Source organism: Columba livia, chromosome 7, assembly GCF_036013475.1.
Source record: "Columba livia isolate bColLiv1 breed racing homer chromosome 7, bColLiv1.pat.W.v2, whole genome shotgun sequence".
NCBI classification, from domain to species: Eukaryota; Metazoa; Chordata; class Aves; order Columbiformes; family Columbidae; genus Columba; species Columba livia.
In genome coordinates, this window is record NC_088608.1 from 6,196,130 (window position 1) to 6,208,889 (window position 12,760).

Below are 12,760 nucleotides of genomic sequence, written 5' to 3' on the forward strand. Positions count from 1 at the left end.
AGGTTACTGAAACCATCTGTCAAGGTGTAAGTTCTGCCATTGCTGATATAAGCCTCACAAAGAACTTTAAGCTGAATCGCTGCAGGGTAACTTAAGGGATGTATTTTTTAAAGAAAACACAGAGAACTTGGCATGTACCTACAGCCAAACCAGCGATGTGCTACGCTGAGACAGCAGGGCAGCCCTGTGATGACACATCTGTATCCTTATTTGTCACCCAAGAACTGCAATGGACAACTCTGACACATTCGCGCCGTATCCTAGATAACACAAGACAGATATTATAATTGTGTTTATTCAAATGACCTGTGTCACTTATTATAAAGTAACTTACCTTGACATCCTTGTCCGCAGTTCGGTCCGTCCAAAGTCCGCTCACAGAGCAGCATACCAACAAAATGCCTATAAACATATTAAACCCCATGAACTCCCCATAGAGATTATTCCTGCATAGCACTTCTGTAACAAACACAAGCAATTCCTGTTGCATATGGTCATTATAAGCTTACACTCCTTGGCAGGACAAATGACAGTTTTTGATGGTAGGTGGAAAAATAAACGCAATCTTTTGGAAGCCAAGAAACCCACCTTCATAACCCCAGGACAAACCCTTCTTCCCACCGAATCTCGGTTCTGCTGGAACCTGTGTAAACGCAGTTTTTCTCCAGCAATTATAAGCCGTTCAGAGCTCTGAGCAAGTGTCAAAATGGAAAAATGACTAAATGGAGATCAGAGCAAGACTGCAATGTGATCCTCCCCAAAAAGGTTTTAGTGGACAGCAGTACATGTTACACTGGACTGACTGGCAGTGCTGGTAAAACACCATTCCCAAAGGAGAGAAGCAAAGGCAAAGGGAGCCGCTGTGAACGTATAAGGGAATAAAGACAAATACCAGTCACACATTCTGTATAAGTAACAACTTTATTGTAACTTGATGTGCTGAAACGCAAAAAATATTTTCAGCAACAAGGTACAAAAAGTATTTCACCATTAACATCAGCTGATAAAAAAAGGCTGGATGGTTTGATACAACTGTTTACATATCTGAATTCTCTTAATCATTTCCACCCCAAAACAGGTCTAAGTCATTTCACTGGTTTAATTTCTAAAATAGGACTCATTGATCTTAAGCCTTCAAAAACCAGGTTACAAATACAGTGAAGTTCCTTGCAAAACACTTGAAATAGTGAATTCCCTTTACAAACATAGTCCATTTACTGTAAGCAGAAGCCAAGTCATGAGACTAAGTCAGTGTCTTGCTAGCTAAGCTCTGCACTAAATATGCATCAACACCACACACAGAGGACAGTTAACATTCCATTTGTCAATTACAAAAAAATAAATCAGTTAAGCTTAGGAATTTTAACCAACTGTAAAATTCAATGATATTGCAGGTAGCAATACTTCACCATTGCAATTCACCGTCTTTTATGAAACACAGTTTCAAACACTGCACGTCGGTTTATTCTCCCAAGGGAGAAACCTTTCCATGAGGGTTTAGAAGGATCATCATGTCCATGTAGGTCTCCTACTGACCTTCTGTGCAAAGGTGAATTTCGTTCTAAATACTCCATGTTTAGAAAAACATCAGAACTAGAATAACTTGTAAAACTAACTTTGTGTCCACGGTTATCACATTTTGACATACACTTACCTTGTAACAGCAAATATTTTCACATTTTCACAAAAATATACCGTTACTTAACTTGTATCTGTAATACTGCACTTTTTGTGTGTTGTTTCTACCTCGGTGAAACTGAATTTAGGAAGCAAGAATCAACATGCAACAGAGCTCAAATGAGTAATTTGTAACTTCTCCACCTTAACCGCGTATCAAATACCGTTCTCCTTCACCTTTAAAAACACCTTGCAAAAAGACCTTTTATGCCGTTAAATCTCTCCTTCATCACAACAGTTTCCTAAAAAAAGGCACAATGTGTTCATACTTCTGCATGCAGTAAATGGACTAAGAAATAAGGATTATTTATTGAAGCATCTTCCACCTAAAGCATCTCCTTAGGAGAGGTTCAAATGGAAAACAAAAAAATACATAATAGCATTTTAACAGCAAATTGAGTCCTTATATTTAGAAAGTCATTCTTGACAAAAAACACCGCACAGTCATACACACACGCACACACAGGACACATGCAGGTTCTCCCCAGAAGAGTATGGAAGCGATGGTTCACACGGATCTGCGGGAGTAGTGTTGGCAAGCCAAAACGTGGCACCTTCATACATTATACTCTTAATCTGTATATAAAACTAAGAAAAACAAACCCCTACGACTTCAGCCTGAAAAAACTGTCCGTTGTATCAGATAGCTTCATATCTGCTGCACTTAGAACTGACAACTGAGGTTTCAAAGGGCAAGCTCTTGAGATGTGGGGAGGAAAAACAAGCTACTGAATCCCAAGGAGAAGGCTGTAATTACCACTGAGAACACTGCGTGTGGGCAATTAAAGAATAGAAGAGGTGAATAATTAGTGCACTCAAGAATACAGCAACTGTTTTACCTTTTTCTTAAGAGCTGACAAAACCTGGAAACATACATAATAAATAAAATCAAATCTAAACAGATCAATTATCGTGTTCCTTATTTTTTTTTTCCTTCCTGTTAGTGTAATGTATGGTATACACTGTCTGGCTTGAAAAGTGGACACTTTATGATGTAGATAATATTACAGCACAGTGTCTGACATTTTTTGGTACAAAGTGTGCTATTAAGCTTGTAAAAAAAAGTCTTCATAAAAGTCCTTAAGTGTTCCATTAGATTACTGTATGTTACTTTAGAACAAGCTGAACTGGACAATCATTACAGCATTAAATATTCAAGTCACTTTGTATGTTAGAGCTGCAAGTTTTACCAGTGATGAATATGAGGATATATAGTCCTAATGCATTACACAGTGCAGCAAAAACATCACTATTTTGGAGGGAACAATTACCTTTACATCTTATCGTGAAGAATGCTTACGAGACCTTATTTTAGATAAATATTTAAAAACTGATAAAAGGATAAATCTCTGTAAATATATAATTTGATGCCTTACGTACTACTAAATTTTCTGATTTTACACTTTATCCATCATAAAGATTTAGTTAGAAGAAGAAAATGCATGTTTAGAGGTTATTGTATTCTTCAAAACTGGACCAGGCATTCTTCCCAATTTACCTTTGCTAATGGTTTACTAGTTGTCAAATATAAAACTATATACTCTTTCCTCTAAAAATTTCATTCGGAGCAATTCAGACGAATCTTGATGAAATGAGGATGGAGATAAGTTTTAGGATAGTAAACAATCTGAAATTCTTCCTCTGTAATGGGCAAACTAAAATCCTTATGCAAATACTTTTATAAGTTAGGTGAGATCTCCTCCCATTCCCACTGCTAAACCCAAGTCTTCCCCAAAAAGAAATATAGCATATTCTCACTATTACAGTAAACTCAATGCAATAACCCAGGAAACATTTAGAGTGTGCACTATGGCGGACTTTTCCTCCCCATTGTAAACACAGCTATCGAACACTGAGGATGTTGGTATTAAAGCTAAAGTTCACAGAATAAAGAACTGGCCCATGACAAGCAGTTGACAAATGTTTCATCCTTTTCACATTATGCAGAATTTCAATCCCATCCACAATGCTAGCACAATAACTGAAATGCAAGACTGAGCAAGTCTCTGCTTGCAAATACCATCTGACATTTCAGGGAAATACTCCTCCTCATGTGAACATAACCTCCTTAGGTGCTAATGGAAGCTGTGCACATAACGTCAAGATGGAAAAAACCCCTTCAAAGTTTTACCATTCACATGCCTCTTTCAAATACGCGAAAATATTCTGTTACTTAAATATGAAAGCTGCAATCGCCACCTTCGATTGAGTCTTAAAAAGACATGCCTTTCTTTTCTAACAAAACTAAATCCCATGTGGCTGTGGGCATCTTAAAACGTATCTAAAAAGTTAAGCCACAATTACCTGTACCTCATTAATTCATCAAAAGCAAAATATATATGTACCACACAACATACAAAAGTTACACATTAAAAGTGCATATTCAGAATCCATTTGGCCCATTTCTTCAATTTACATTTGGTCATTCTATGCATCCTTTACTTTTCTATGTAACCATACATGTGGGATCTATTTTTTCATACACAATACTATTCTGTTTTCACATTGAACTCATCACTTCTCGTTCAGTTCTGCATTAAATGTAAACTAATGATGGACCGTAAAGAAACACAAGCAAGAGGTTTATTCTGTGTTTCTTTTCACCATTTGGACAGCTTTGACACACACACAATAAGCATTACAAACTGTAATGAAAATACATTTTTGGGCCAAACCATTGCATATTTGCCCCCACAATGAAAAATAAATTATGTTCAAAGCAGTATATTGCCATAAATAGCCTGCAGGCATTCGCTGAAGGTAAACAGGCTCTCCCTATATGTAGCGCTTGTCTGGGGTACATTATGTGCCTCTGGTTCAAGCGCTTTAAATGAGAGGCTAGTTAAAACCTTCCAGTTAGCACAGGACCGAACTATAAACATTTTCTTCTCTTCTGAAAATAATGGAAGATCCCTTTCAAAAATTAATCTTCAGTTATCAGCTTTACTGCATTATGGAGCTAGTGCAATCCTGCAGAGCCTAGTCAAAAAGACAAGGCACATTAAAAAATAATAATTAAAAAAATCAAGATACATTAGACTATATGGACTAGAGAGTCATTGAAGATAATTTAAGGCCTTTCAGTGAATTAGAGTAATCAGTCTAATTTAAAGCTGAGGATTAAACCATAAATTATCCATCTGAAAAGCAAACAATAGCCTTTTCAGCTTCTGTTCTGCGGACAAGGGTAACAAAAACTCTCGTTATGGTTTGTGAAAACACCTCTGGACATGGAGGAGTAGAGTCAATTCAATTTCTCTAAAGTTCATGGAAGATTTCATGACTGTTTTAGCCGTTTGCGTGGAATGCCAAACTGTGGACACTGTGCAGACGCTAGTGCGCGAAAGGCCTCTGCTACTAAGTGAGGGTGGGAGTGGATCATGGACTTCCAGCCTGCCGTCTCCATTATGTCTGCCGCTTGGCTGAAAACAGAAGCATTAACAACAGTCACACACAATTGTTTTACAAACCAAATGCACAAATGCACAGCAGAGAAGAGCAGGCAAGGCAGAACTACTGCAGAAGAGCAGCTGAGCATTATCTGACTACGAATGCCAGTAAGGATGCCATTGGAAAGAAGTAGCAGATTGCAATGTGAGTATACTAATATAATCACATGGGACATCAGGTACTTATTCTGCTCTACCCAGTACTAGCAAGAAAATGAGGTCTCGTATAGAGAAGAAAAGCAAGGGAAGACATGATAATCTCATTACATGGAAGGGCATGCCCAGTTTGGGGAGAGAGAAGGATGACACGATGAATCAGATGAAACTGCAGCAAAAATGATGGGAGTTCCTCCACTAGAACAAGCCATGAAGACAGATTAGCTGGCTGACTGCAGAGCCCTTCATTGGGAGCTTGCAGTCTGAATACCAGTGGAGCATACTGAAGAATATCCACTTTCTTCAGTACAAGACCAAATTCAGCAATAACAGATTTCAGCAAGTATCGCATTGACAGCCAAGAGATTAAAAACAATGCATCTACTCAAAGTATACATTTACTTTTTTTTTGTGAAAAAATAGGGAATAAAGCATAAAATTCACTCTGCATATGAAGAATATTACACTGGTAGGGGATGCATGCCACATTGATACAGGATAAACCTGTAATTTGGAACCAACAGCTTAATGCATCAATCCCAATTTTCCATTGCCCTGCATTTTCAAAAGCCTTTCATGAGCACTCTCCTACTGTTTCAAGAACATTGTCAAGCATGAAGTTAGTACCTGACCTCTACACTACACAATCTCTAAAAAACCTTTTGCAGATTTCTAATGCAAGCCTTTAATCTTCTGCTGCAAATCAGTAAAGGTAAGTGCCGTGAGAAACAATATCAAAGGTCAGACTCCCTGGTGCCCAGCGGCAGTAAGTTAAGCCTGGCTCTCTCATATTATTTCTCTGATTTATTGTAGATACTTTAGCTGTAGCAAAGATGACCAGCATCTTCACTAGCAATTATCCAAGACAGAAGTCAGTTCAGTAAGTTCCAAATCACTTGAGAAGGAACACATCAACTAGTTTATATTGTTATGTATTCTGACTTATCTTTATTAGTTTTTCTACTAGTATTTTACTATTTCCCTCCTACCATCCTTTTCCACATCATGCTCAACCATTAGGCCTGTGAAGACTTTTAAAGACTTTTAAAAAAGGAGACACACTAGTTTTAAAGTAACTGGTACAACACAGCTTTTGACTTCTCTGGAGATTCTGGTGGTAAAAAATAAGTGCTTTGCCATCCTTTTACCATTTCCACCTACAACTGGTTATTCTGAAGCTGTCTTCTATTCCATGATTCGCTTGAGCTGTTGTGAGCGTATGCTGCAATCAGTCCTACAGCCTGAGCCACCTATTTCCACCGTCGGCACAAACGCTCCCAGAGCCAGAGCCAGCCGGATCGGAGGGACCTGACTGACCAGCTGCGTGGCCTCAAGTGCCGGCATGTGGGAAGGTGCACAAACATTTTGCCGAAGGCAAGAGCAACAACTGCCCTCATTTCTTTGGAAATACCGCAGGCTCAGATTGACCTAAGCAAGTCTTGAAAACACAGTGGGGTTGCCACTCCTCCAAGACAAACCTGGTTAGTCAAGAGAACGGTTTCCTTTCTCTTGTGGTGGCTGCTGCCACCATCTCACAGCACTGATATGTCCCTGGGAGAGGAAGAAAAACCAGTTTTTGTTAGGATCTGGCACTGTGGCCTCCAGTTAAAGTTAACTCATCTAAAGGGAAAGTCACAGCCATAACTGGGGTAGCATCTCCCGAATCCTGCTTTACTTACAGTGAGTGACTGGCAATGATCTGCAGTCTATTTAGCAGTTGTTTGTACAGAACAGTGTGAGGCAGGGAAACTTACTTGCTATTCCAGTTTTTCCCATCTTTACACCCAAGTTGTCTAAGAACACTGCACCTGCAAGAGAGAAGCGTGCTAATATTGAAAAAGTACACAAAGCAGAAATACGGATATTTAGAATCTCATAAATATTACTTGCCTGTTAATAAAGTCTATTGCTTGTGCTTTTAACTGTTCAGCGCTGTGCAAATCTGCGAGGATAAGAATGTCAGCAACATTTTCTACCGAGAGGTTACTACAGAGTGCTTCCTCACACATGACCTTCAGCCGTTCCAGTGCATACTGATAAAAGAAAAAACTACACTAATCATTCTTCAAACTCATTCTTTCTACCATTATCTCTACAGCTTTTAAGACAGTTCCAGTCATGAAAACGTTTGGTGCCTCTTAAACTTAAGATCAAACCGCTTCCAAACAGGTAATTCGAAATTCAATACGCTGCACTAAAGACTCCTCAAATGGTGAGACGTACATTAGGGTTGACACAAACTGATCAAATGCTTTACTGAGAGAACGTTTATTAGAACAACAAAAAAACTGCAAAGGTAGTTTAAGAAATTGCCACGTTCTCAGCTGAGAGTGAAAAAGTTTCAAAGTACACACATTAAAGTGAGTATTTTCTGGATTCTAATCTACTCATTTCTACTCACGTCTTTCCTCAGGGAAAGACAACTGTGTGTCCTCTGAGGACAGCAAACTGAAATTTCAACTCAAGCCGTAAAGCAGTGACAAGAAAACAAGGTATTGGGTCAGGTTTTTAAAAAGATAGAAAACTGTATTATAACAAAGGGAATAATCTCACCTTAATTGCTGCGCTAAGTCCCCTCATCTCAAAAATCATAGTAGAAAAAGTATTGCAGAGTGCAAATTAAAGAGAACACAAGATTCCCAATACAGAAGAGATGAATGATTAGCACTATTAAGTTTGAGGGAAAAAGATGAAAGTTCTGAAGCAGCAGTACTTTAGGGAGAACGGTTAATTCAAACACTTGTATAAACCCTTGTCAAGAATACAAAAATCTAGGATACATTTTATTCAAGGCCAATTTTCCAAATCACATTAATGGCCCCCAATTTCTAAAAAGTGTGGATAGTAAATACAATTAATATCTGAAACACTTCTGGTCAAGAAAGATTTATCAACCTTCTACTGCTAAAAAAAAAAGCCTATTCCCTCTCATTTTCCATAATTTCTGATGAAATCTGTTTCTCACATTAAAAAAAAAATACATAGCTATCAATCTGAAAATATATATGTAGGTATTTAGAATAACATTCCACAAGCAAATACCAGGTTTTAAATCTCAGGAGTCAATTACTTACTTTGTCTGCAGCTGCCAACAAATTGTCAGCCATTTTTTCAAGGTTTGGTGCTTTTCCTGTGTAAATGAATCTCATCATTTCTTTAAAAACTTCAGGGTCTACATCATTTATTTCTACACGATTCTGGTAAAGAAGAAGAATCAATAAAAGCCTCTGGAATTCAGGTACAACTTTAAAGTGCACATATCAAATATCATCTGCATGCATGCACGCTCCAAGTTTTCATTTGCCATCCATCATACAGAATCCTTACAAAGTTAAGTTAGCAATCAACAAAATTAAGCAGAAAGTAATCAAAAATCAGTAGCTCTTGAAGTCAGGTAAAAACAGCTGGAAAAGCTTAAGGAATAAAAAGTAATTGCAACTTTTTTCTAGAAATGTTTAACTCTGGACTCCACTGCACAAGCTGAACACACACAAATCAAGGCACAGTTTCGGGAATATGTAAAAGTGCTGCTGAGTTTCCAGCCCCACAGTGATGTGCTTGGAATACCAGAAGCCAGAGCAACAGATAGAATAAAGCCATTTATTGAGCAACTTAAACCAAGTCAACACGGCCTACATCTGGATCTCATAACCCAAAAAGCAAACAAAGCAGCACATTTAACTGACATGACACAGCTGAAGACTGTCCCAACAAAACTGTGGTATTGCATGCTTGACCCCATCCCCTAATAGTATTCCCTAGAAACAAATAATGAAGTAGGAAATTACGGCAAAGATGCAGACGAAAGCACCTAACTTTTGAATGGGGTACAAAAATCACAGGCTATCAGCACAAGGTGTACATGTTCTAGTTTCCTATCCACTGAAGCAGATACAGAATTTAGGAGTAGGGGAGCACTGGAGATTTATTGCGAACATGAAGGCGAAGGCATCCGACATGGCAAATTACTGAAATTTGGACATGTCTGGGTTCAAGTCCAAAAATCCCAATAAAATGCTTCCAATATTCCAATTCTACCTGTGAAATGTTCTAGATTGCAGAAGTGAAGGAAGAAAAATGCCACGTTTCTGAAACTCAGTGGTACTACAGCACCACATTCATCTGAATTCATCTATTTATTCACACAAGCAGCATCATTGCAGCCTCCAAGACCAGGTGATGATCATTTATTACAACCCTTTAGTGAGCTGACCTTGCCTTTTCATGGATTCTGCCTATAGCCAACCCGTTTTAGATAATTCTTCTTCATGAAAGACACAAACAACTCCTTGCTGTGGGTGACAGCAAGTGTACAAAAGCAGAAGCAGCTCTCTGTGCTGATTAACTAACTATCCATCCAAAACACTTACACAGGTCAAGTGCCTGCAGAAACTGTGACTGAAAAGGGTGCCTCACTGCCTCAGGCCTTCGTTGGAGTCATAATTCAGCTGTTGTTTCTTTGTGTCCTAGCTACCATATAAAACATTTTAACACACTACAGCAAAACCTTAGTCAAGTCAATAGGCTTATGCGAAGGTATAAATTAAAGCAAAAAGGGGCAGCGTTAACAGGTCACATCAGTAGCTAATGTTAAAAAACAAAACCAAAAAGAAAGAACAAATCTTCCAACACCTCTCCACAGTCAGCCCTATCCGCTCTTTCTACACCAAGAAACTCCTGCAGCATTCACTGGGGAGGCGTTCGGGAGACTCACACAGCAGCACACAGCACTTGTCCTCAATCTGCAATACTCCAAGTTTTCTGTGACTTTTCCCTTTTTGCACAAATATATACATGTGAAGTTTTCAGTAAGGCTTACCTTTTTGCTTTCCTCCATTTCATGTTCAAACATTGCATTAAAAACTGGAGATCGTGCTACAGCAAGAAAAGTAAATATTAAATATAACCTGATTTTAAACTTTTAGCAGTTTTAATTACAGAATAATAGCAATACAAAAGTAGAAAGTACCTGCAAGGACAGATTTATGAGCTTTGAATTCTTGTCCTCCTACATAAAAACTGCAATCTGTAAATCTTGTTGTTTCCCAGAGATTCCCTAAATCTTCTGCTAGTCGACATTCGGGTACCTTCAAAGTGTTTGTATTAGACTGTCCTGATATATTTACAGAGTCTTGGACCACGCTTACCTAACAGAAAAAAAATCACAGCAAGACAACTCCTTCATTACTGAATGCTAAATATAACTAAATTCTGGTTCCTATTGCTAGAAGTTCAGCAGTTAAAAAGCAAAACCAGTGGTGCTTCTGGCATTAGGCTGGAACCATAAACTAATGCTTTACAGCTTACTTTTAAGTCACATAAAATAAATTGGGTTTTACTTAAAAGGTTCTAACGTTGTGTATTTAGCCAACCAAAACAAAAAGAAAGAACACAATACCACATGCCACCTGGTAGAAATACCACAGAAGTCAAGGACAGATAAGGTTCTTGGGATATCAGGGAGATAAAAAATATGAATGGTATGTCAGAGATAAATTAACAGTTCAACACTCTTCACACATTTAAATAAAATATATACAATAAAATTCTAAACAGATCATCAGCATCACAAGGTCATAGAAAAGTTTCATAAGAATAATGCATAGACATTCTGAATAGTATGATATTCCTAATTACAGTATTTCATACTTAACCTGAAATGTGATAATGCAAACTAAGTGCAAGTAACACAGCCCCTTCGTTGTTTCATTTTAATGTGTCCGGCTGATGCAGGAATCACAAGCAATTGTCTTCCAAACAATATTAAAAGACATTATTTTATAAATGTAAGTCACTGAAACATAAGATGTAGTAAGTTCGTTCAACAATGAAATGCACACTTATAGGGGCAATTTCTGTACAGAACTAGTTAAGAAAACTGTGAAATATGTGCATCTGAAGTGATTATATTGCCATTATTCCCCATGTTTAAGTCTTTCACATAAGTAGTAAACAGGACAATAGCATTCTTACTTGCTTTTTTCAGGTATCTGTACACACCGAGTCCTTTTAATTGTTATGTTGGGCAAACAGAAGCCATACTACAAGATCTTGATTGCTGAATCTCTCAAGTACAGAAAATTAGGATTATATATTAAGAAAAAATGTTGATACTGTTAAGATCAGTGCTCTGTTTGATTTCTAGAGGCTCAGCATCTGGAATAAACCTGGCATAAAGCAAAAATAGCACAGCTAAGCTTCACAGAAAGTCAAGAGTACTGCAAACCAAACTCCAGAGCAGAAGAGGAGGATGATCCAATTAAGCCAGCAGCTTGGGGATTTCAATCATTGCCTAATTCCCTGTTTCATCCCATACCCCCTTGTGATTATAAGAAATTCCTCTATGTTCTTCCACCTTTTAAATGGAAAAAAAATACTCCAAACCACTGTGAAATTCCACTTGCACAGTAAGACTTCACATTTATAACACAGAAAGACGTATAGAGCTATTGTATACTCTATTTCACAGTTTTCATACACACAGAGTGATTTCAGGAGATACACACAAATGGAGTTTTAGCTTAACAAAGCTAGTCTTCTGTTGCCAAAGGAGAGTTCTGCTTCTCCAGAGCTTAACTCAAAGTTCATGATTCGAGTTGTCCGTACCGCATCCTCCCATTTGCTGCAGACAGTGACTAGGAAAGTCACCTACACGTTCTTTATGTGTCCTTAAACTGACCTCTGATGTTCCAAGCTTCTATTTTAGAATGGTTTCTAATAATGATAGCTGTGCAACATAATTTGTTATGAGCCATCCTTTTAAAGATATAACCCAAGCAAAATCTTAATTCAAGTCTCATACATCTTCTGAATGGCCTGGTATTATCTGTAGGTTATAATGACTTTTAAAGAACCTGAATACAAACATTTACAAAGGTTGAATACTTCATCTTGTTTGTCCAGATGGTATGCTTAAAATAAAGTGCTTTTTTTTTTTTTTTAAAAAAAAAATGATTTTTAGATTTCTTTAGATCAAAAAAGTATAAACTGGGACACGAACAGGTTGTGTGTGTGATGACAGTTAACACTGATAATGTGTATAATTTTCTTGGGTTTGAATCCATGGTGATCTAATACTAAAGATGACATAAGTAATACCTAGCTTAGGTTGACAGAGCAGGCCAGGGTAAGAGATCTGTGAAAGCCCTCACTAGGAAAAACACCACCACAGAGGATTTACTGTTCTATTAGCAAATTAAAATACAAGGCTTCAGTAATTTCAGAATATATAGAAAGTGAGAACTGGGTGAAACAGATGAGTTTGCTTAAAAAAATAAAATAAGAAGTTGTATTTAATCAATACGTCACTCGCTAGTGGCAACAACAGACTTTGCAAAGTATTTATCCTAACAACCCTTCTGTTTCCAACCCAAAGACATATCCCCAACTGACCTTAAAAACATTCGGCCACAAAAGAGGAACATCTTTGTTGCCAAGGAAAGCGAAATAATGACCCTGCAACCCAACAGGCAGAAAAG

At 37.7% G+C, this 12,760-nt stretch overlaps 1 protein-coding gene across 2 annotated transcripts in view; it reads right to left on the bottom strand.

The window, feature by feature from the left end:
• Window positions 1-902: 902 nt before the first annotated feature.
• The window catches only part of SPOPL (speckle type BTB/POZ protein like), a 34,846-nt gene continuing 22,988 nt past the window's right edge, over window positions 903-12,760 (bottom strand). Inside the window, exons 6-12 of one of the 2 annotated variants that reach the window (XR_010473967.1) lie at window positions 10,252-10,429; window positions 10,102-10,157; window positions 8,357-8,479; window positions 7,173-7,315; window positions 7,037-7,090; window positions 6,761-6,833; window positions 4,961-5,099 (exon numbers count right to left, since the gene is read on the bottom strand). Coding sequence is in view for 1 of the 2 variants with exons in the window: in XM_065070326.1 (XP_064926398.1) it covers window positions 4,955-5,099; window positions 7,037-7,090; window positions 7,173-7,315; window positions 8,357-8,479; window positions 10,102-10,157; window positions 10,252-10,429 (699 nt within the window). In the remaining variant the exon portion in view is untranslated. Of the gene's footprint in view, window positions 5,100-6,760; window positions 6,834-7,036; window positions 7,091-7,172; window positions 7,316-8,356; window positions 8,480-10,101; window positions 10,158-10,251; window positions 10,430-12,760 lie in introns of both variants that reach the window. The other variant, XM_065070326.1, reaches the window with a different exon arrangement.